This window comes from Pseudorca crassidens, chromosome 1, assembly GCF_039906515.1.
Source record: "Pseudorca crassidens isolate mPseCra1 chromosome 1, mPseCra1.hap1, whole genome shotgun sequence".
Lineage (NCBI taxonomy): Eukaryota > Metazoa > Chordata > Mammalia > Artiodactyla > Delphinidae > Pseudorca > Pseudorca crassidens.
In genome coordinates this window covers 172918629-172941742 of record NC_090296.1, presented here as the reverse complement: position 1 = coordinate 172941742, position 23114 = coordinate 172918629, and the positions used below count along the sequence as shown (strand labels likewise).

General features: G+C 43.0%; 2 protein-coding genes across 2 annotated transcripts; one reads left to right on the top strand and one right to left on the bottom strand.

Annotated features, from left to right (window-relative positions):
- The first annotated feature begins 4016 nt into the window (after positions 1 to 4016).
- Positions 4017 to 12491, top strand: TUBAL3 (tubulin alpha like 3). The gene is made up of 3 exons (XM_067730125.1): positions 4017 to 4041; positions 9996 to 10144; positions 11547 to 12491. The coding sequence occupies exons 1-3, from the start codon at positions 4017 to 4019 to the stop codon at positions 12489 to 12491; spliced, it is 1119 nt and encodes a 372-aa protein (XP_067586226.1).
- Positions 12492 to 20729: 8238 nt separating this feature from the next.
- Positions 20730 to 21212, bottom strand: UCN3 (urocortin 3). Its single transcript, XM_067701385.1, has one exon. It carries the CDS (start codon positions 21210 to 21212, stop codon positions 20730 to 20732), a length of 483 nt encoding a protein of 160 aa, XP_067557486.1.
- Positions 21213 to 23114: the final 1902 nt, after the last annotated feature.

Sequence of the window (23114 nt, the reverse complement as noted above, 5' to 3'; positions counted from 1 at the left end):
GTCCATCCATGTTGCTGCAAATGGCAAAAATTTGTTCTGTTTTAATGGCTGAGCAATATTCCATTGTGTGTGTGTGTGTGTGTGTGTGTGTATATATACCACTTCTTATCCATTTATCTGTTGATGGACACTCAGGTGGCTTCCATGTCTTGACAATTGTAAATAATGCTGTTATGAACACTGGGGTTCATGTATCTTTTCGAATTAGTGTTTTTGTTTTTCTCAAACATATACCCAGGAGTGGAATTGCTGTTTCATATGACAGTTCTCTTTTTAGTTTTTTGAGAAACCTTCAAACTGTTTTCCACAGTGGCTGCACCAATTTATGTTTCCACCAACAGTGTTATTATCTCTTATGTTCCAGTCACAGTAATTTTTAGTCTCAGAATTTTTAATTCTTAAATGAAAGCAAGCATTCGAATTGCTTTTTCATCTTTGATCTTCTCACCCCATTGGACTTTCTCTCCAACATTTTAAGGATGTTTATTTTATATTGTTTTGCTCTTAAAAATTATGCCTTCCTACATCAGGGATCCTTGCAGTAATGGAAATGCTCTGTCTTGAGTGTATCAGTTTTGATATTCTGGGTGTGATCTTGCAAGATATTTCCACTGGAGGAAAACAGGTAAGGGATCCATGAGCTCTTTCTGCATTATTTCTTATAACCACACATGAATCTACAATTCATATTTATCTCAAAATAAAAAGGTAATTAAAAAACTGTGCTGTCCTAGTAATTCCCAATAAGCTTTAAAGCAGCATTTATGAATGTGCTGTGATATCACTACTGATATTCAGTGGGCATTTGACAGTCTTTATTTTATATAGTGTGACTAATATTTTAACAGATAGTTTGGAAAGGAGGAAAAGGCTAAGAATAAGGTGGAGATAGCCTTCTGTCCCCGGGACACAGTTATGAGATAAACTCAGCTGCTTCTCAAACCAGGATGGGCAAGATTGGTCCTTCTTGGGCCAAGTATTCCTGCCAAGTTCAAAAAGCTGTTTCCCTCCTATGTCTGTATCACTTGGGAGAACAGTCCCCATGAAGATCAGCAATTGTTTTTCATGTTGGCGATTATTTTTACTGTGAATATTAAGAGCAAGTACCCTGTGTGCATGACCTGTTGGACTGGGTGGAAAACAGCCGTGGAAGGATGTTGTGAGAGAAATCTACATGCAAGTGGTTTTAATGACGCAGAAACAAGGAATTCGCCGCCCCCCCTCCACCCCCTCCACCCCCACCCCTCCGCCACTTTTAAGTTTGTACCTAAATCTAGGAATTGGGGTAAGTTTTGATCTGATCACAGTAGCTAATGTACTGAGATCATCTTAAGTCCTTTGGGAGGAGAGAGGATTGAAGCTGTGCTTTACAGACTCAGGTGTTAGAAGGCTGTTGATGATGGAATATGTTGTTTTGATTTTTCTGTGCCAGATAGAGGTTGGAAAAATTGGTTGGTACTAAGTGAAGTGCTTTGTAAATTGAGTTCACTTCCTTTGTCGTGAGAGACATGGTTGCATACAAAAGAAATCAAAGGGAAGTTCTACTCAGGTAATGAACTTGAATTCCTCGTAAAGCACAGAGTTCTGTGTTATGCCCGTGACTCAAGGAGACAAAGTACAGGGTTTTTATGGCTGAGCACAAGCAGAGTGAGCAGAGTCTGGGTCAGATGGCAGGGCTGTGACTGGCCACAGAGACCTCCCTCCCCTCCTCCAATCGGTGGTCTTTTTGTGGTTGAATCTCAGACCTTGGGAAAGTGCAGCCACGGACAGACAGAGGAGAGCAGTGTTGCCTATCAGCATATCAGGCAGACAGCCTGAAGGGTCCTGATGATGCAGTAAACAGACTTCTCACCCTGTAAGACCCTCTGCACAGACTTGTTCCATGACCATTGGCAATCAAAACACGATATTAAAGCCAGCAATTGCTGTCCCTTTAGATTTTTAGGATTTAACTTTTTCTCCCCTCTCTTAGATGAGTAGATATTTAAATTACAAAAAAAAAAAGTTATTTGCCTTAAAAAAAATAAAAGTGAATGGTAATTTAAAAGTGGGAGAGGAGAGGGGAGGCTAATGAGGGTGAAGAAAATAGGTAAGTTTAAACAGGAAAAAAAATTCTACCCAGATGTTACTAGAGTTAATATTTTGATGCATTTTAAAGACTTTTTTTCTGTGCTTATTTTTACTTTTATTTTATTTTATTTGTTTATTGATGTATAGTTGATTTACAAAGTTGAGTTAGTTTCTTGTGTACAGCAAAGTGATTCAGTTATACATATATATATTCTTTTTCATATTCTTTTCTATTATGGTTTATTACAGAATGTTGAATACAATTCCCTGTGTCATTCAGTAGGACCTTGTTGTTTATCTATGTTATATGTATTTATATTTATTTCTCCCCTCTTCCCCTTTGGTAACTGTAAGTTTGTTTTTTATGTCTGTGGGTCTGTTTCTGTTTTGTAAAGAAGTTCATTTGTATCATTTTTTAGATTCCACATATAAGTGATATCATATGATATTTGTCCTTCTCTGACTTAACTTCACTTAGTATGATAATCTCTAGGCCCATCCATGTTGCTGCAAATGGCATTACTTCATTCTTTTTTATGGCTGAGTAAGCTTATTTTTAAATGTATTTGACATCATACTTTATATACAATTATATAACATACGCTTTCACGTAACATTTTAACATAAGTATTTCCCATGTCATACAATTTTTTGGTAACTGTTGAAGGTTTGCATAGCATGCCATTGTATCGATGTACTTTCCTTTAAATGCCCAACAATAGGTAAATGGTTAAGTAGATTGGTTCTTGGTTTTTACTCTTATAAATAATGATACTGTGAATGCCATTGTGCCTAAATCTTTGCATTTTAGATCATTTCTTTCTTTTGTAATTCATTTGTTTATGTCATTTTCCTATTTATCTAATAGATGTCTCAAGTATTTTTTAATTGATGTATATAAAATTGCCTTATGTATAGCTCATATATGAAGGGCTATACATAAATCCTTTTTTTTTTTTTTTTGCGGTACGCGGGCCTCCCACTGCTGTGGCCTCTCCCGTTGTGGAGCACAGGCTCCGGACGCGCAGGCTCAGCGGCCATGGCTCACGGGCCCAGCCGCTCCGCGGCATGTGGGATCTTCCCGGACCGGGGCACGAACCCGCGTCCCCTGCATCGGCAGGCGGACTCTCAACCACTGCGCCACCAGGGAAGCCCATAAATCCTTTTTTATATACATCAGTATTTTTGTTTGTTTATTATAGTATGGAGTTTTTACATTTTGGGGTTATTAAATCTATAGCATGTTTCCTTGGTAAATTTTGCACTACTTTTAAGCTTAGAACATCCTTCCTTATTTAGAGCACATATGAACAGTAAATATAAAATCTCAAGATATGAGATTGACTGCAGTGGGTTTTAACATATATCAGGCTGTACATTGATTTTGGTTTTATTCCTTTCCAATAACTAATTTTTTTTCTGGGTGAGAAAGCTTGATTTTATTCCTATATGATATGTCTTAACTCATCCTTAGCCCATTACACAATAGATGCTTAATTTATGTTGTGTGAACTGGAGTCCTTGGTTTACTTGTTCCTGAACCTTACCTGTACCTTGGTTTTTGGTTTCCATGAGACAGTTTTCATTAGCTTTATCACAAAGTTCTCTTGCTGGCATACACTAGCCTGCTTTCTCTCAGCCCTGAGTGGACCTGCTGAGTGATGTAGCTCGTATTATCATGTTAGGAAGATGCACAGCTGTAACTTAAATACTACGGCTCATTTCAGAGGGAGTGCCTGTCTGTCCACATTGGCCAAGCTGGCGTCCAGATTGGGGATGCCTGTTGGGAGCTCTACTGCCTGGAACACGGAATCCAGCCAGATGGCGTTGTTCTCGACGGCAGGCAGTATCCGCAGGCACATGCCAAAACGGAGCCTATGGGTGCATCTTTCGATTCCTTCTTTTGTGAGACCAGAGCTGGGAAGCACGTGCCCAGAGCACTCTTCATGGACCTGGAGCCAACTGTTGTAGGTAATGTACATTTTACGTTCTAGTGTGTTTAACCGGGTCCACAACCCAAACAAGCAAGTATCAGTGGGTGGGATCATCAGATTACATGAATCTATCTGAACAGGATCATATGGCCCTTTTCCAAATTTAGAGCATCTCTCAGTGGACACTTAGGGTTATCAGCATGACAAACAAACCCAAAGGGAGGACTAGCTTAGCCTTCTTTCTCTGAGTGATGAAAAGAACAAAAACCTTGTTAGTTTCTCCACACAATCGACTGTAACAGAACACTAAATCTTTTCCTGGGTTTGAAAGCCAGTTGCTAGAAGCTTCTGACAAAGAATCTGAAATTTGGCATTACCTGCTTTTAGAGAATAGAATAGTTGAACATGATTCCAAAGAAGGAAGGAGCTAAATAACTCTTCTAATTGTGGGGAAATGATGATTAATGATTATAAAATGATTACTTACGATTATTAACAGCAAATGTTGTAGTATCTCGTGCAAAAACACTTGAAATGGAGCTGGCGAAATGCTGGGGAGAGAAAGGGTCTTGCTGACTTCAGAGAAGACTACAGAGGAGGGTGGGTTTGGGTTTGGTACTCTGTATCAATTATTTTCCGCTGTGTAAGAAATCGCCTCCAAACTTAGCAGTTTAAAAGACCAACAACCATTACTTTCTCCATGAATCTGCAGTTTGGACAGGGCTCAGAGGACAGCTCCTCTGGTCCATATGGTGTCAGGAAGGTAGACTCAAGTGGGAGCCGGAAGATTCACTTTGAAAGTGGCTCACTCGCTTGGCTGGCGAGTTGGTGCTGGCTGTCGGCTGAGAGTTAAGCCAGGGCTGTGGGGTCTCTGTGGGCTGCTCGTGCGTCCTTGAGGCATGGTAGCTGGGTTCCAAGAACAAGCATCCCACGAGAACAAGGCAGAAGTCCATGCCATTTTTATAACCTGGCCTCAGAAGTCACATTGTGTCACTTCAGCTGTCCTCCATGGGTTGAAACGGTTACAAAGATCCATCCTGGGAAGGGATATAAACCTCACCTCTTGATACAGAAATAGTGAGGTTCTAGAAGCACAAGTGAGATAGGAAATATCATTACAGTCTTCTCTGGAAAATACAATCTGGATTGGAGTTCATTTCCTCATCAGAACGAAGTCTGAATCAAGTAACAAACTGATGGAGAAAGTACGTTGATGTCAACGTGAGGGAAAGGATAGAAAGGTTTTTTAAATTAATAGGTGGAAGTTAAGAAATGTCAAGGCCAAGATTTATATTGATTCAGTATTACTCTGCTAAATGTTGTGAAAGAATTAAAAATAAGGAGCTACTGATGGCTTCAAGAACAGGCAAGACTAGTGTGGAACCTGAGAGAGGCAGTCACGTCATATTCTGACTTGAGTTATAAGTGCCCTAAGAGAATATCTGAATTTTCATTTCAAACAAATGGGAGTTTGCAACTGTGAGCTTTAGCTGGAGTCTGGTGTGCCATGATCCTGGGCAGGGTAGAATACGTCCCCAGAGGACCTTGGTAAATGTGGCTGAAGGAGCAACGTGAGAGCCCACACCCCAGCATTGTGAATATTGTAGCAGATATTTTAACTTGTGCTAATCCAAAGACCTAGGCAAATAGGAGGACCCAGGATCAGAAGCTAAGCAAGCTGGAGGAGAGACAGTCGGCAGGCAAAGACCAGAAGAAATCCCCCAATCCTCTAGAACTCAGCCTGGAGGGAGGGCAATTTTGAGGATCTTGAGCTGGTCCAAACAAAACACCATAAGCTCCAGGGTTTAGAGAGGAGGCACTGATTTTCCTTGTTTTATTCAACAAATAAAAATGCCTCATATGGCCAGACACTATCTTGACATTGGAGAGATATATAGTATCAGTCTTCCTGGAGCTTACATTCTAGTGGGGAGCAGACCTATAAAAGCCAAATAGTGTGTCTGGTGGCGATCGGAGCATGGGGAAAAACAAAGCAGGGCCACAGGGGAAGGGAATATTGCGTGTGAGCTGAGGGGGCTGTTTTTCAAAAGGAACGTCAAGGAAAGCTTTACTGAGGAGGTGGTGTGTAGGAATCTGAAGGAAGTGAGGCCTGAGCTTTACCTCTATGGAAAAGATCAGAAAAGACCTTATGGACCAAGTGATAGTTCCTCTGAGTCTGGAAGACTGGGCAGGGGGATTTTAATAGTTCACAGGTGAGAGAGATGGAAACCATGAGCAAAGACACATCCAGACACCCGTGAGTGTTGTTTCAGCTTGAAAATGAGGAGGACGTTGATATAGGGGAGTCCTAGAAGGCTTAACCTGGAATGGAGGGTAAGGAAGCCAAGGAACCATCAAATAATAATCATGTTTAAAAACCACCAAAGTCCCTGTGGATGCTGGTTAAGGATGCTGGGCCAGGTACATGGTCTCTGAGCAGGGTGGAAACATGGCAGAAATTTGTATACTTGTGAATGATGGTGCTATATCACTGATCTCCCAGAAAGTGGATTTTACTGAAGGAATTTATGGAACTAACCACCCTCAAGAACTCAATTGGACATTGTCTTGAAGAAGCAGGCTTCCATAGATTCCCTACTTAAACTGAACTCAGCCTTATTGCTTCAGGTGAGAAGCAGGTAGTCTACCTGGAATTATATGCCCACTTGTTTGTAAATATATCTTTAAAACATCCCAACTTTGGTGGTTGTTTTTTGGTGTGCATATGTTAGTTAAAAGTAATTTCAACTCAGTTTTATTAAATTTAAACATTTAGGGGTGTACCAAATTGTGGTCATATACATGGTCATACACAGGAGAGCAAGGTGTACTGAGGGGACCACTTTGCTCTTAGAAAATGAATGCTTTTCCTCTTAGGCAGGAGCTTCTAGGTATCTGATGCCAAGGCCATTGAGGTACATCTGCATAAATACATGACATGAAGCCATTATCATTATTATTTGTAATTGTTATATGGGCCATGCATCATGCTCTGTGGTCTTTAATCCTCATGAAAACTCACTGGGGTAGGTCTTGCTATCATCCTTATTTGTGAGAGGATATAACTGGGGCTTAGAGACACTAAGTAACTGCTCTATAGCTAAGTGAGGAAGGCCAGCCATGCACCCAGGGAACTGATTCTTGAGCACATGCTCTGAACTGCTATGCAATGCGTATCCCACCCGCTATAACCAGGGCAACATTCCCAGAGCCTCCCTAGCCCTCAAATACCGCTGCGTCGATCTTCAGGAATCACGCTGTTTGGATAATTCTAAGGTAGGTGAGTGTGACCTGGCCCTTGGACATGCTGTGTCTTGATGTTTTCTTGGTTTAAAAGGGAATGAAACCAGCAAGGGTTATGCTTGGTTGTATGGAATACTGACATCTTCACGCTATTTCCCTGCTTCAGGCATTTGTGTTAACTGCACCAAGTGGTGTGGGCATTTGAGTTTGCATGCTTCTCTCTCTCTTTTTTTTTTTAACATCTTTATTGGAGTATAATTGCTTTACAATGGTGTGTTAGTTTCTGCTTTATAAAAAAGTGAATCAGCTATACATATATCCCCATATCTCCTCCCTCTTGCATCTCCCTCCCACCCTCCCTATCCCACCCCTCTAGGTGGTCACAAAGCACCAGCTGATCTCCCTGTACTATGAGTCTGCTTCTCACTAGCTATCTATTTTACATTTAGTAGTGTATATATGTCCATGCCACTCTCTCACTTTGTCCCAGCTTACCCTTCCCCCTCCCCATGTCAAGTCCATTCTCTATATCTGGATCTTTATTCCTATCCTGCTCCTAGGTTCTTCAGAACCATGGTTTTTTTCTGTTTTTTGTTTCGTTTTTTTTAGATTCCATGTATATGTGTTAGCGTATGGTATTTGTTTTTCTCTTACTGACTTACTTCACTCTGTATGACAGACTCTAGGTCCATCCACTACAAATAATTCAGTTTTGTTCCTTTTTATGGCTGAGTAATATTCCATTGTATATATGTGCCACATCTTCTTTATCTATTCATCTGTCAATGCACACTTAGGTTGTTTCCATGTCCTGGCTATTGTAAATAGAGCTGCAATGAACATTGTGGTACATGACTCTTTTTGAATTATGATTTCCTCAGGGTATATGACCAGGAGTGGGATTGCTGTGTCATATGGTAGTTCTATTTTAGTGTTTTAAGGAACCTCCATACCGTTCTCCATAGTGGCTGTATCAATTTACATTCCCACCAAGAGTGCAAGAGGCTTCCCTTTTCTCCACACCCTCTCCACCATTTATTGTTTGTAGATTTTTTGATGATGGCCATTCTGAATGGTGTGAGGTGATACTTCATTGTAGTTTTGATTTGCATTTCTCTAATGATTAGTGATGTTGAGCATCCTTTCATTTGTTTGTTGGCAATCTGTATATCTTCTTTGGAGAAATGTCTGTTTAGGTCTTCTGCCCATTTTTGGATTGGGTTGTTTGTTTTTTGATATTGAGCTGCATGAGCTGCTTGTAAATTTTGGAGATTAATCCTTTGTCAGTTGCTTCATTTGCAAATATTTTCTCCCATTCTGAGGGTTGTCTTTTCATCTTGTTTATGTTTTCCTTTGCTGTGCAAAAGCTTTTAAGTTCCATTAGGTCCCATTTGTTTATTGTTGTTTTTATTTCCATTTCTCTAGGAGGTGGGTCAGAAAGGATCTTGCTGTGATTTATGTTGTAGAGTGTTCTTCCTGTTTTCCTCTAAGAGTTTTATAGGGTCTGGCCTTACATTTAGGTCTTCAATCCATTTTGAGTTTATTTTTGTGTATGGTGTTAGGGAGTGTTCTAATTTCATTCTTTTACATGTAGCAGTCCAGTTTTCCCAGCACCACTTATTGAAGAGGCTGTCTTTTCTCCATTGTATATTCTTGCCTCCTTTATCAAAAATAAGGTGACCATATGTGCGTGGGTTTACCTCCGGGCTTTCTATCCTGTTCAATTGATCTATATTTCTGTTTTTGTGCCAGTACCATACCATCTTGATTACTGTAGATTTGTAGTATAGTCTGAAGTCCGGGAACCTGATTCTTCCAGCTCCGTTTTTCTTGTGAAAGCCTCTTTTTAAGCATATAACTAATCATATAGATTGGTATGCTTTTCCAGCACACAGCTGGCTCTTTATCTTAAAATGCAAAAGTACCATGCATGTGTGGTGGGTTGAATGTTGTCCCCCCAAAACTCTGCACCCACCTAGAACCCTAGAATATGAGTTTATTTGGAACTGGGGTCTTTGCAGATGTACATAGTTAAGATGAGGTCATACCAGATTAGGGAGGCCCTATGTCCAATGATCTGGTTGGATATATGGGTGATATATGGCCCATATAACAATTATAAATAATAATGATAAAATTGGCTTGATGACATGTATTTATGCAGATGTACCCCAATGGACTTGGCATCAGATACCTAGAAGCTCCTGCCTAAGAGGAAAAGCACTCATTTTCTAAGAGCAGGGTGGTCCCCTCAGTACACCTTATGAGAAGAGAGAACACACGGACAGGAAAAGGGGGCATTGTGATGGGGGCAGAGATGATGTGATGTAGCTGCCGGCCAAGAACTCCAAGAACTTGTATGCAGTCACCAGAAACTGGGAGAGAGGCATGCGGCCATTTCTCCACCAGAGCCTCCAGAAGGAACCAACCCTGTCGACATCTGGACATTGAACTTACAGCCTCCTGAACTATGAGGCAATAAATCTCCCTTGTTTTAAGCCACCAAGTTTGTTGTATTTTGTTACAGTAGCCCTGAGAAACTAATAAAGGGTGTATGACGGAAAAACGTGCTTTCAATTTATATGGGGATAATTATACCTTTTCCTCGATTAAGAAGGGCCAGTTGGGCAGTTTAAATCCATTTCTTTATAGGACATTAGAAGAGAGAAAGCGAGTCAGGGTGCAGGGCTGTGCAAGAGTTAGGGGTGCGATGGAGTGGACTGCACTGACCTCCTTTCCTCTTGGCAGATGAGATCCGTGCAGGCAGGTACCGCTCACTCTTCCACCCGGAGCAGCTCGTCAGCGGAAAGGAGGATGCTGCAAATAACTACGCCCGTGGTCGCTACTCTGTGGGGCCAGAGATCCTCGATCTGGTGCTGGAGAGGCTCCGAAAGCTGGCAAGTGGCTCCTCTCTCCTTCCACAGGCAGTGCCTGTGTGCCTGTGATCCTGCGGGACCCGCCCAAGCAGCACTTTCTACCTACGCCTCCATCACCACCCAACCTCTCCGCTGGGAGCCTCCTGCGCATGCTCAAAGCTGGGCTGGTCCTGATGTGGGCACTGACTACCTTCCTTACTAGGCAGGGGAAAGAAGCCTTTGCACTTACTGTACAGCCCCCATCGACTATTTTGTTTTTCTTTTTATATTTATGAGGAAATATTTTATTTTATCTCCCCCCATTTTATTGAGGTATAATTGACCTATAACATTGTGTAAAGTTAAGGTGTACATCATGGTGATGTGACACAGGAATATATTGCCAAATGATCACCACAGTCAGGTTAGTTAATACATCCATCCCTCACATAATTACCTTTTTGTGTGTGGAGACGACAACATTTAAGATCTGTTCTCTTAGCAGCTTTCAAGTTTACAACACAGTGCTGTTAACTACAGTCACCATGCTGTACATTAGATCCCAATAACTTAATCATTTTATAACTGGAAGTTTATATGCTTTGAGCAGCATCTCCCACCCGACCCCAGTTCCTCACAACTACTATTCTACTCTCTGTTTCTATGAGTTTGGCTTTTTTCGATTCCACATATAAGTGAGATGATGCAGTACTTTTCTTTCTCTGTCTGACTTATTTCACTTTGCTTAACTGCCCACAAGCTCCATCCACGTTGTCACAAACAGCAGGGTTTCCTTCTTTTTAGTGACTAGCCCCCATCTACTCTTGCTTCTGCTGACTCATGGCATATCTTTTTATCAGAGACTTCCAAAGATCTCTAAAACTTGTATTTTCCAATAGTTACTAAGATCTGTAAAGTTAACAGGAGGCACATCCTACCTGGAGATCAGTTACTCTTTACTGACAGTTAAGTCTTCCCTAAGGACCTGTGTCTGGAGAATCCTTTGTCTAGTAAAAATTTTGGTATTTGGCATAATCATTAGGGAATACAGTACCTTTTACACGAGCACAGTAGATTGGATATGAAAATGAAAGGTACTTCATCTACTGGGGGGGGATTATATTACTTCAATATTTTGCTTGTCATTTTCTTTGTTTTTGATAAAGACCTTACTTTAGATCACATACAGATAAATTCATCAGGGGTAGCAAAAGACAGTTGAATATTTATGCTTTGCTTACAGTAAAACTCTAAGCACTTCCCCCACTCCAGAAGTAACTTCTCAAGTATGTTTCAAAGTAAATATGTTTGTGATGAGTTAGTGATGGTAAACCAGTTCTTTCTGAAAGTTTCTGTTTGTTTTGGGGTACTAGTTGTGTCCCACGGTTACCACTGCTTCTGGGTTTATTTGGCTGAATTCTTATGTCCCTTTTACTTTCCCTAGGCGGAACAGTGCAGTGGTCTTCAGGGATTTTTGATTTTCCGAAGCTTTGGAGGCGGCACTGGATCCGGATTTACGTCTCTCTTAATGGAGCAGCTCTCCAGAGACTACAGCACGAAGGCTAAACTGGAGTTTTCTGTCTACCCAACCCCCCGGATCTCCACGTCTATAGTGGAGCCTTACAACACCATCCTCACCACCCATCCCACCATAGAGCATGTGGACTGTACCTTCCTGGTTGATAACGAGGCCATCTATGACATATGCCATCGCAAACTTGACGTTGAACACCCCTCTTATGCCAGCATCAACAGGCTGCTGAGTCAGGCAGTATCTTCCATCACTACTTCCCTCCGGTTTGAGGGGCCCCTGAACGTGGACCTGATTGAATTCCAGACCAACCTCGTACCTTACCCTAGAATACACTTCCCCATGACCAGCTTCGCCCCCATCATCTCTGCGGACAACGCCCACCACGAGGAGCCCTCTGTGTCAGACATCACAGCTGCTTGCTTCGAGTCCTCCAACCAGCTGGTCAAGTGTGACTCTCGCCTGGGGAAGTACGTGGCCTGCTGCCTGCTCTACAGAGGGGACGTGGTCCCCAAGGACGTGAACACGGCAATTGCAGCCATGAAGACAAGGAACTCTGTCCAGTTTGTAGATTGGTGTCCAACTGGATTCAAGGTGGGCATCAATGGTCATCCCCCCCGGGCAGTGCCGGGAGGGGACCTGGCCGAGGTCCAGCGGGCTGTCTGTATGCTGAGCAACAGCACGGCGGTCGTGGAGGCCTGGGCCCGCCTGGGACACAAGTTCGACCTCATGTACGCCAAGAAGGCGTTTCTGCACTGGTACATTAGGGAAGGCATGGAGGAAGGCGAGTTTGTAGAAGCCAGGGAAGACTTGGCAGTCTTGGAGAAGGATTACGAGGAAGTGGGGCGAAGTTTCTGATGCAGATCTGACTGGTGACAATGAATGCTAAGCTTAAGTGTCACGCTTTACACTTAAAGGCTAGAGTTCCCTTGATGAGCAGAAAAAGAAAATTAAGTCAAGCGAGACCCCGAGTTCCAATCAAATGGGTCCATATTAACAATGAGCCCACATTTCCTTGTCTGTTAGTGTCACTCAGCACTGCACCCTGTGAACCTTCTAAGATTTGGAGTCCTTTGAATTTCTGGGGCTCACCTTTTTTTTTTTTTGGTCAGAATGGAAACCTGGCTTTCTTCTTTGCTTTTTCAACCAAGTGACTGTGAAACCCTAAAGTGAATGCTCTTCCTTTCCTGTTCCTGAGATGGAAAATAGCATGTAATGATTATTAATGTTATTTTCCCATATATATATTTTGTACATTGATTAAATAATGAATATTTTCAATATGAGTCTTTTCCTTCTTCCAAGGCCTTAAGGTCTCAGTTTGCTTTTTATACAGACGAACAAATAAACAAACAACAAGAATATTCTTGGGTTTTTCAGAAGTTTGAATCCGTGTGTGCTGCAGGTCAGAAGGTGAAAGTGATTTCTTTCCGCTCCTCTGTCCTTGAGGACGTGTTCTGGAAGCATGGCCAGCAGAACCCTGCGTGGGAGCCATTTAAGATGTTGAGAAAAATTGCAGATTCTTGAGCTTCGTTATGGACTTGCTAAATGAGAAGCCCTGGGAATTGGAGGGAGGGTCATCTGAGGATTTAAGTTCAAAAACCACTTCATGGAATTAACTTTGGGTATTAAACTGACTCATGTTCAAACAGGTGATAATTTAAAATGGACAAAACAGCTATAAATGCATTAAAACGACTAGCTAGATTTTAAAGATCCATGATGTTTAGTCTACTAGTTGGAAGTAAGATAAGACACTGCAAAGGTGCTCGCTTGGGCTTAGGTGTTGCTCTCGAGCTGATTGTAGGTAGGTTTCAGGTGCCTCGTTCATCTACAGCGCTGACCTTTCAGCCTGGGCCCTCCAGTTATGCTCTCTTGGTCTCCACGTGGTCTGTGCTTTTGGTCCGGCTGGACAACTGAAGGTAACAGGCTCTAAAGCCTTGGCTGGAGGCCTAACGTTGTGGTTCTTGTTGTGAGATTTATCAAAGTGCAATGCTACCACCTTCTTTTTGCGTGTGCCACCTGGACCCGAGAACTGCCGCTCCATCTTTAACACTTTCCTGGTAGATGCTTTTACAAACCAAAATCACTGCGCTGAGATGTGGCCTTTAAGAGCTTCATTCCAACAATGTACCACTTTGCTTATTTTCAACTCACACTGCTGTCACCACGGAGGCTAATGACTGCAGTTTAGTGGAAGTATTTTTTAGACACTCTTCACCATGTTCACACGCATTCCTTTCAAGCTACACCGCTCACCCCTTCCCAGCACGTTTTTTTTCTTTTCTTCCTCTCTCCTCTGCCTCTGCTCCTTCTCACTACTTTCTCTCTTCTTTCCTTCTGTGACCGTGGGGTGTAATTCCGACTTCAAACCCAGATCAGACGTCACCTGTTGCCTGTGGCCTCTTGGGAATATAGGGAGAGTGGAGATACACTATGAGGTTTCTCACCATATTGAAAATACTGTAGTAAATTCTCATTGATGATATATATTTTTTCATGTGAATATCCTACATAGTAGTCTGAACGTTTAGTAGGCTTTTACTAAGAAAAAATATTTTTATGTACATGTGTTATTCCTCTCTTTGGACACTGGAGGGCGCTAGTGAAATGCTTAAATAATTGCCGTTCGTATGTTTTTTTTTAGTGTTCTAGAGGGCACTTGCATATGTGTGTGTGGGGGGGGCGTGCGCACATGTGTGAAAAGACATTTAGAAAACTCAAAAAAGAACATTTAGAAGTTTCCTTTTGTTTTTAAAAATTAATAAACTACTAAAATTAAGCTTAAAATCCTAAACATTTCTTAAATTTTTAAGTTCAGCTTGTAAATCTTATTATTTCTAAGTTTAGCAAAGTTAAATAATCACTTTTAAAGGGAATATGTTTGAATTTTTGGTGCCCTTTGCAATCTTAGATAAATGTTCAAATATTTTAGGTTGTATTTATAAATTTATTTTATTTTAAGAATTTTAATTGTCTGACAAATTTTCCCAAGTACTCTAATTCTTTTAGAATTTGAAAAAGAATATATACATGTATATGTATAACTGAATCACTATGCTGTACACCTGAAACTGTCACAACATTGTTAATCAACTATACTCCAGTATAAAATAAAAAGATAAAAAAATCTAATTCTTTTAAAATCGAACAAAGTAAACTATAAATGTGGTGATTAGTATTCCTATATGTTCCAGACTGTCTATAAACTAGTAAGATTTTTATTTAAGATCACAGGTGTAAATTATTTACTCAATTTACATATTTAAAATTGGAATTATCAGGCTGACTATGATTCTTTTAGGCCAAATACTCTTAAATATTATACATACTGCACTTTAAATGCTAATTATGCACAGATTCCTTGTCACAAGAACTTTAATAATCCTTATTTAATTAACTCATTCACCAATTATTTACTGAGTGCCTGTCATGTGTTCCTCATTATTCTGACCACCGGGGATAAACATTAAGCCCTCCCGCCCCACCCCTCAAAAAATCCCTGCCCTCATGGTTTATATGGTAGTGAAGGTGGGGTGAAAGATAATAAACATGTTAAATAAGTAAGTTATATTGCATGTAAAAGGTGATGGGTACAATAGTGCACAAAGGAAATAATAGAGCCTGGTAAGGGGAAAGGAGGTTGCAATTTGAAATAGGGTGGTTACTAAAGGCCTCAGTGAGAAAGAAGCATTTGACAAGGAGTTGGAGGAAGTGACACAGGGAGAATGCAGATGCCTGGAGGAAGAACATACCTGGAAAACGGAACCTGCAAAGGAGACTCAGAAGGAGGGGCTATTGAGGAACGAGGGAAACAGAGTATGATGTCCTGAAAGCCAGGCTGGAAACAAAGTGTGTGCGGGGGGCAGGTGGTGGTTCAATGGGTCGAGTGATGCTTACAGATCAAGAGGCGTGAGGGCGGAGGCTTGACCACTGAATTCAGCAACGTAGGGGTTCTGGCTGACCTCCGTGAGCAGTTTCAGTGGAAGGATAGGGATGGACATCTGACTTCGAGAATGAGAGGTAAGTAGAGGGAACTTCCAAGGGAGCGCTGTCAAAGGGAGCAGAGGGATGGCCACCGCCCGGAAGGGGTCAAGGGCTTGTAGGCTGTCGTGTAGGTTTCTGTGCCGAACCAGGCAGCCGGTGGGGCGACACTGACGATGTGGGAGGAAGAAGGGCCAGTTGTTGGCTCAATATCATAAGCAGGCGAGAGGGGATGGGAAGCTGGTGCAGAGCACAGCGTGGCCCTCCACCAGGAGTGGCTGGGCGTGGGGGTTTCTAGCGTAGAAACAAGGGCAGAGTGCGTGAGTCCAGGTAGGTAGATGTGGGGTGGGATTGTGAAATTTTGCTTCTGAAGCATCCAATTTCCTTGGTGGAGTAGGAAGCAAGGTCACCAGCCGAGCCTGGATAGGGAGGATCTATGAGAGGTTTGAGGAAAGAAGAGGAGGGAGAGTCTAGGACAGTAGGCAAGTGAATGGTGTAGAGAGATGTGGCCTAATTGCTGAACAGCTTTAAGAGCCCATTTGAGGCATCTTGTCAGGATTTTAAAGTGAGATCAATCAGTGGGGTGTGTGTGTGTGTGTGTGTGTGTGTGTGTGTGTGTGTGTGTGTTAAGCTGTGTTCAGTTTCAAGGTGCAGGGGCAGTATGGTGGAGTGTTTGAATTTCTCAGGGTTTAATGAATTAGGCAAAGCAAAAGTGGAACAAGAGAATGACAGGTGTCTACAAAAAACAATGATAATGATTGACCACGGCGTTTAAACTGGTAAAGCGTGAAGAGATGTTATGAGCAGAAGGTGAGGGACAGTGAAAAGGTAGCAGGATCAACGGATTACTGGTCTCAGTGGGGCTGAAAGACCATTGGAGTTGGTGTCCTAGAGAAAGCGAGCTGGAGAGAAAGGAGGGGCCGGTCCTACAGTGTATGATCTGTGAGGATGAAGTCTGGGGTGTGGCCATGGGATCGCGTGGCCGAGAGATGGTGTTGGACGGGGTCAGGGAGTAGACCTGAGACCCGGGATGTGGGGCAGGTCATCTTATGCATGTTAAAATCACCAATCGTCAGGGCAGGAGGGGTGTCAGAGAGGTTGGTGAGCTAAAATGATCAGGAACTGAGGCAGGCTGACCCAGGTTCTGGTAAAGAACAGTGTCAACAGGGTGGTTAGGCTGATTCGATCCTAAGACATGAGGTTCAAGCTGGGGGATGATGATTTAGGGAGGAAGGAGACAGGACTATCTCCTGGGGTTAAAGATGCTCGCCCCTTAAGAAAACACCATGTCATCCCATAGGCTTGGGGTTACCTTCCCAAGATAACTTTTTTGTCTTTTGCCTTCCCAGCTTGCCGAGGCTTCTAAGTGACGCTGACTAGGCTGTGACAGGATCTTGGCAGCTCTCATGGACGTGCTGAACCCTAGGCAACAGTCCATTACAGAAACTTCATTAATTAAAGGACGAGGTGGGATCATTGTGTCCTATGCCTGAAACTAATATGACGGTGTATGTTGATTACACCTCAATAAAAATACATTTAAAAAAGAACGAAGTGTCCCATAGCGCACCCTTAGATTTGAGTCTAACTAACTAACCTAACTTAGTTTTCAAGTCTGATTCCATCTGTGGTTCTTACTAAGGTGGCTAGCTACACCATTTGATTAGGTTTTGTCTTTCTCTGGCTCTTAATATATAATCAATGTCTTTTAGTTTAATACTACATACGTTTGAACTCATGTACCTCCCATTTCTTGGAATTACATAAAATGTCTGATTGAATTCTGGATATCACTCGGCTTTCCCTGATTATTTGGTTACAGCTTCCAAAATTATTTCACTGCCATGAAGCCGGCACCGTTGTCAGCTGTTGGTATTTGTTTGCGGGGTTTCTTGTTGGGTAGAACATTTGGAGATCCTGTTATGCATGCACTTGTCTCCTTGGAGAAGGTTCACTTGGCGTTTGAGCCTCACTTTATTTTAAAAAGAGAGCTTAAACCCGTTTTTTCAAGAGAGCTCAACACAGTTCTCCCCCTTCCCGCCCCCCCCCCCCCGCAAATGATTTTACAAAGTGAAATCGAGAGTGAATCTTGGTTTTACAAGGTGAACTCAAGGGTGGCAGATGGCAGCGGTAGTGATCTCTGGATGTGGCCTTCTCCCTTCTCACATGTTGATGTGACTGTGACGGGGTCCATTCTGGGGACTGGAGCTCGGACAGCAGAATGCTGGCCTCAGCAGGAGCCCCCGGCAGGAAACCTGTGCTTTCCCACTGTTCTTGGTGGGTCCAGCTTTGGCAAATACTCCTTAGTTTATTACGCAGATGCTTCTGTTCACATTTAAATCACCTGTAAGGCTCTGAGGGCATTCTAAACACCAGATCCACCTGCTGAAGACATAATAAGCCCTAGTATCTGTGTGGGGCTTTCCCAGCTGCTCCCACGTTTGTGGTTCACTGGGGCTCGTGCTAGCCCTGTAAGGCAACAACGTGGTTCATGTTTTTATCCCCTTTGTACACGTGAAGGGCCAGCTCTGCATGGAGGGATGAGCAGAGGCTTTGTGGCCAGAGAGATCTGACTGTCACTTACCAGTCGGGAGACCTTGGACAGTTCCCTCACTTCTCTGGGCACCAATCTCTTGCTTCAGGTGCAAAGCTGAATCCTCTAGGATTCTGTTACATATGCCATTCCCCTTCCCCTGCCAGTAAACCTCACCACCTCAGATACATTTTAGCTTATACGTGATGGTGTATTTGCAAAAAGAGCAAGAGAAAATCTGGCATTTGCAATGATCTGTGCTTTCTTTTTTTTTTAATCACCCTTTTGATTGGAGCTTTTGTGATATAGGTACCGTCATTCAAAACAAAGCAAAACAAAACCTTTTAAAGCTGCTTATCTAAGTCCGCTAGAGGCTGCTGTTATCAAGGCTTTGCTCACCTAGCCAAAGGTCCTGAGGAGACAGCTGTGAACTTGGGCGTGCTTGGGGGTACCAGCTGCAACTTTTAAGTTCTCCTAGCTTTCGGTTGTTCATGGAAATGTCACACCTGCTTGATTTTTTCCTTAGCCAAGCTAATCTCCTGCTTCGTGTCCTTTGCACCTTTGGCGTGAACAGAATATGCACTATTAAAGCAAAAATAAATATTAAGTGCAAATTTTAAGAAATCTACAAAATGGAAAAAAAAATAGTTACTTTAAAATATACTCATGAGAACTCCATGAGGTCACATTCATAAAGAGATTTCATGGGACATCAGCACTGAGGCAAGTTAAAGGGTTTGCTCAGAGGCACATAAGAAGAGGAACCCAGACTCAAGGTAGGTATTCTGAGTCTCGGGCAGGATTCTTTCTGCTCTATCATGAGGGTTTTTTTCCCAGGATGGAAACAACGCTTGCATTTCGGTTTTTTGAACATTGGTTCTGTTAAGAGATGGGGTATTTTTCATTTCAAGTTTAGCTTAACATTTCAAAAAATGCAGTTTCGCTTTTGCCCATAATGTCCACCAGAAGCAGGATTGTTGAGTTAAAGGTAAAGTGAACTTGTGATTTTAATAAGTATTTCCAAACTGCCTCTCAGAGTTTATATTCCCACCAGCCAGCAGTGGAGGAGGGTGGCTTTTCACCTCATCAATCACCGTGTGGGCCAATTGTCAAACAGGGACATTTGCCTATTTGATGGGTGACAAATTCTATATGAGTACAGGTTTAATTTGTTTTCTTAGCAATGAAGTTTAGCATCTTTTCATACATTTAAGGATCATTTGTATTTGTGTGTGTGTGTGTGTGTGTGTGTGTGTATGATCTATTCATGTCCTTGCTTATTTTTTGGGGGGGATTGTTCTTTTCAGTTTTTAGTAGCTCTTTATATATTTGATCAGTAAGCCATCTGTGTTTTACATGAGTGGCAAACATTTTTCAAATCTGTCATTCATTTGTCTCTTTCTGTCTGGTGGTGATGGGGTTAGTTGCTGGTGTGTGTGTACGTGGTTTATTTTATCATGCGGAAGTTCCTTTTATGTATTCATGACTTGTCACCATGCAGAGGCTTTGCTGCCAGAGGCCATCAGAGTTCTTGCCGATGTCCATGTCTAGTGAACTTATACTCATATTAAACCTTCTCATCTTGCTCTGAATTCCTCATTTTTTTTTACACTAATTGCTATCACGTTACTGTTCATCACTTATATACTCCCCAGTGGTATCTGCTTCTTTTCAAATTTTGCTTTTGTCTGTTCACTTAGACTGTTGAGGCATGGAGAGCAGAGGCCTTGCCTCCCACATCAATATCCCCCGCTGGGTCCAGCACTGGGCTGGACAGTGACCATGGGTTCAAGAAGCACCTGTTAAAAATTGGTAGCCCAATCCCTAGCAAGCATGGAGGAGCTGAGGATGTCTCCCATTAAACCCAGGGGCCCACTCGGTAGCAGATCCCAGGCTGTGTCCCTGGGTGGGACCAGGCCATGTAGATGGCTCTTGATCGAACGACAACCGGCACAGTCCTGCATCTTGGCCTTTCCCAAGCTCTTCTTCAGCCCCCCTAAAACCTCCAGGAACCATTCCTGTCCTGGGAGAGTTGGAAATGGGCTCACATGTAACCTCCCTCACTAGCTGTCCCCTTTCCAAGCCCGGAGGCCTGAAAGCAGCCGGCTGAAGGAAGAGGAATTGAAACCAGCCAGGGGTTCAAGTAGCCATCGGTTTTAATGGGGGTGAGAGGGGAGGGGAGGGAATGCTGAGTGCCCTCATCTTCTGGCCTTGTCTGGGGAAGGTGGGTGTGTGGAGGGGAGAGAGGCTCTGCATGCCCTCTTCTCGGGCATTGGGTCATGAGGGAGCAGCATGGAGGGCAGGAGCGCATGACCTTTGCCTCTCATCGTGGGGAAGAGAGAGGAGATGCAGAATGTAGGTGGAGATATCAATGCCTGGGATCTGTGAAGCGGGGACTATACTGCATTGGTGCGTGCATGTACAGAGGAGCAGGGAGCTGGGCCAGAGGCAGGAAGAAGCAGAGGGGTTGAGCAGTGAAGCAGCCTGCAAAACAGGGCAGATTCTTCCAATACGAACCAACCCTCCCCTCCACCCTGACCTCTGTCCCAGATGGGCCGCCCTGCTGCTGGCCTCTGCTTCTACTTCTTCCGCCCAATCTGGGCCATCAGGTGGGCGTTGGCAGCTGCCTTGGCTCGTAGGTTCTTGGCCTTGGCAATGTTGAAGAGGATGTTCATGATGTTAGTGGGGACATCGAGGGAGAGCGTGAACTTGGTGCGTTGGTCACTCTTGGCCTTGTCCTGGTACAGCCTCCGCCGGAGCTGCGCCTGGGACGGGTATTTGTGCCGGGTGCTTCTAGCCCCACCGCCACCCCCAGAGCCAGGGAAGGTCCTTTTCTCCTTGTCTTTCTCCTCCTCCTTCTCCTGGTCTTCTCCTGAGAGTGAGTCTTGGCTGGGCAGGGAAGGGAAGCTTCTCTTGCTCAGCAGGGGCGCATCCTCCAGCTGGCTCTTCTTGTTGAGGCAGCTGAAGATGGGCTCGGCTTTGTACAACTTTTGGGAGAGGCCTGTCCTGGGGGCCCCTAGGAGCAGCAGCAGTAGCAGCAGGAAGTGCGCTGGTATCAGCATCTCTCCCTGTAGCAGAAAAGAGCAATGTGGGAAGAGGGTGTGAAAGGGGGCTTAGGGCGCAGGAGGAAATGGATCAAATCCAGTAGGGCTTTGTTCATGTTCAACTTCACTGGTTGTCAAAGTGTGGTCTCTGGACCAGCAGCACCATGTGGAAATTTGTTAGAAATGCGAAGAATTCTCAGGTCTTGCTCAGAGCTAGTCAATCAAAAACTCTGGGGCCAGCAATCTGCACTTTCACAAGCCTGATGATGACTGATCCTTACTTTAAATAATCCAAATATATGAACTAGCTGCGTAGCATGCAGGGAAAGCAACACAGACTCTGCAATTAGTCAGGCGTAGGCTCAAATTCCAACTTGGTCCTTATTTGCCTGAGGGCGGTGGGCAGATTGGTTAACCTCTGAGAATGTCAATTTCCTCATCTGATAATTGGGGATAATAATAACTACCTCATAAAGGTTAACTGAAAGATTAAATTAAAATGGAAAAGCTCCTGGTCTAACGAAATACTTAATGAAGACGGTTGGTTCATAACTATTTATGTATAAATCATCTCCAGGTCCTATTACGATAAGATTCAGTACACACACAGCCATCTCAGAAGTGATCTGTCTATATCTATATATCTATAAATATACTATAAATTATATAAATAATATAATATAAATTATACCAATTATATCAATATAATATAAATATAGATATACAAATATGCCAGGTAATTGGATCCTGCAGACCAGTATCTTTGTTGGGTTGTGTTTTTGGCTTTTCCGTTTTTTCTATACACCATTTGCTCCATCCTAACCCAGACAGGCTCTCCTTGCCTTGAACTCATTCTAAGTCAGCAGTTCTCAAGCTTCAGAGTGTTTAGAATCATGTGAATGGATTGTTCAAACACCAGCTGCTGGGTCCCATTCCAAGCATTTCTGAATCAGTAGGTTTGGGGTGAGGCCTGAGAGTCTGCATTTCTAACACATCCCTAGACGATGCTGATGCTGTGGGTTCATGGACCACGCTTTGAGAACCACTTTCTCAGTGTTCCAATCCATCTCTGAGCTCCTTAGAATTGTGTGTCCAATTCCCTGAGAACATTTTACAGGGGTGTGTGTTGACTGTGGAAAAGTGGACTTTTTTTCCCTGTCAATATTGTGTCAATAACCAGACTTCCTGCTTTATCATTTACCGAGGAGCTCCTTAGTTGTTTTGCATAATAGTAGCATGAAATGTGGCTTAGCTTAGAATTAGCTGCCTCACACCTTGGAGGCATCTTAAAGCCTGGAAGAACTTTCAAAGGGCTTGTTAAGGCTGAAAAGATTTAAAAAACCAAAAACTAATTGACAAAGAAAGGGTTAACACAGGGTGGGGAAGTTGTTTTCTCTGTCATTCTATCCCTTTGTACCCCGCTCCTTTCACGGACCAGACTCAGCCCTGGCCTCCCACTAACTTGCTCAGCAATTAAATGCTCTGGGTGCCAGTATTTCCATCTTTGAGATCAGGGGATTGAGTTCCAGGCTCTTCCCTCTCTCTCTATCTCCTTGTTTAGTTTTGTTTAGCATTTGCAGCATAAAAGAACAGAAATGTCATTTTCTCCTCACTAAAGTCTGATTCCTAAGCAAGTTTCTCCTCTTATGTTCTTTGGATTCTTTTGCCGTTACCCTAGTGCAACAACACAAAGGTTTAAGATCTCCCTCCTACCTGCTCTGAAAACAAGTGGTCCCCGCCTAGTTAGATTTAAGAGGTAAAGTTCTACATCTTTATTTTTATCATTTGGATACCTGAAACTGAGCCATGCTTTGGGGTTATTATAAGCAGTGCTTCTCTGAAGATACACACTTACTTCTGAGAGCTGTGACAGCCACGTCACGCCCTAGGATGAGAGGCACTGAGGAACCTGGGCTGGCC

Coding starts and splice junctions, on each gene's coding strand:
- TUBAL3 (XM_067730125.1), top strand. CDS start 4,017: ATGGACCTGGAGCCAACTGTTGTAG. Junction 4,042..9,995: donor CCTGGAGCCAACTGTTGTAG/GTAATGTACATT, acceptor TCCTCTTGGCAG/ATGAGATCCGTGCAGGCAGG. Junction 10,145..11,546: donor TGGAGAGGCTCCGAAAGCTG/GCAAGTGGCTCC, acceptor TACTTTCCCTAG/GCGGAACAGTGCAGTGGTCT.
- UCN3 (XM_067701385.1), bottom strand. CDS start 21,212: ATGCTGATACCAGCGCACTTCCTGCTGCTACTGCTGCTGCTCCTAGGG.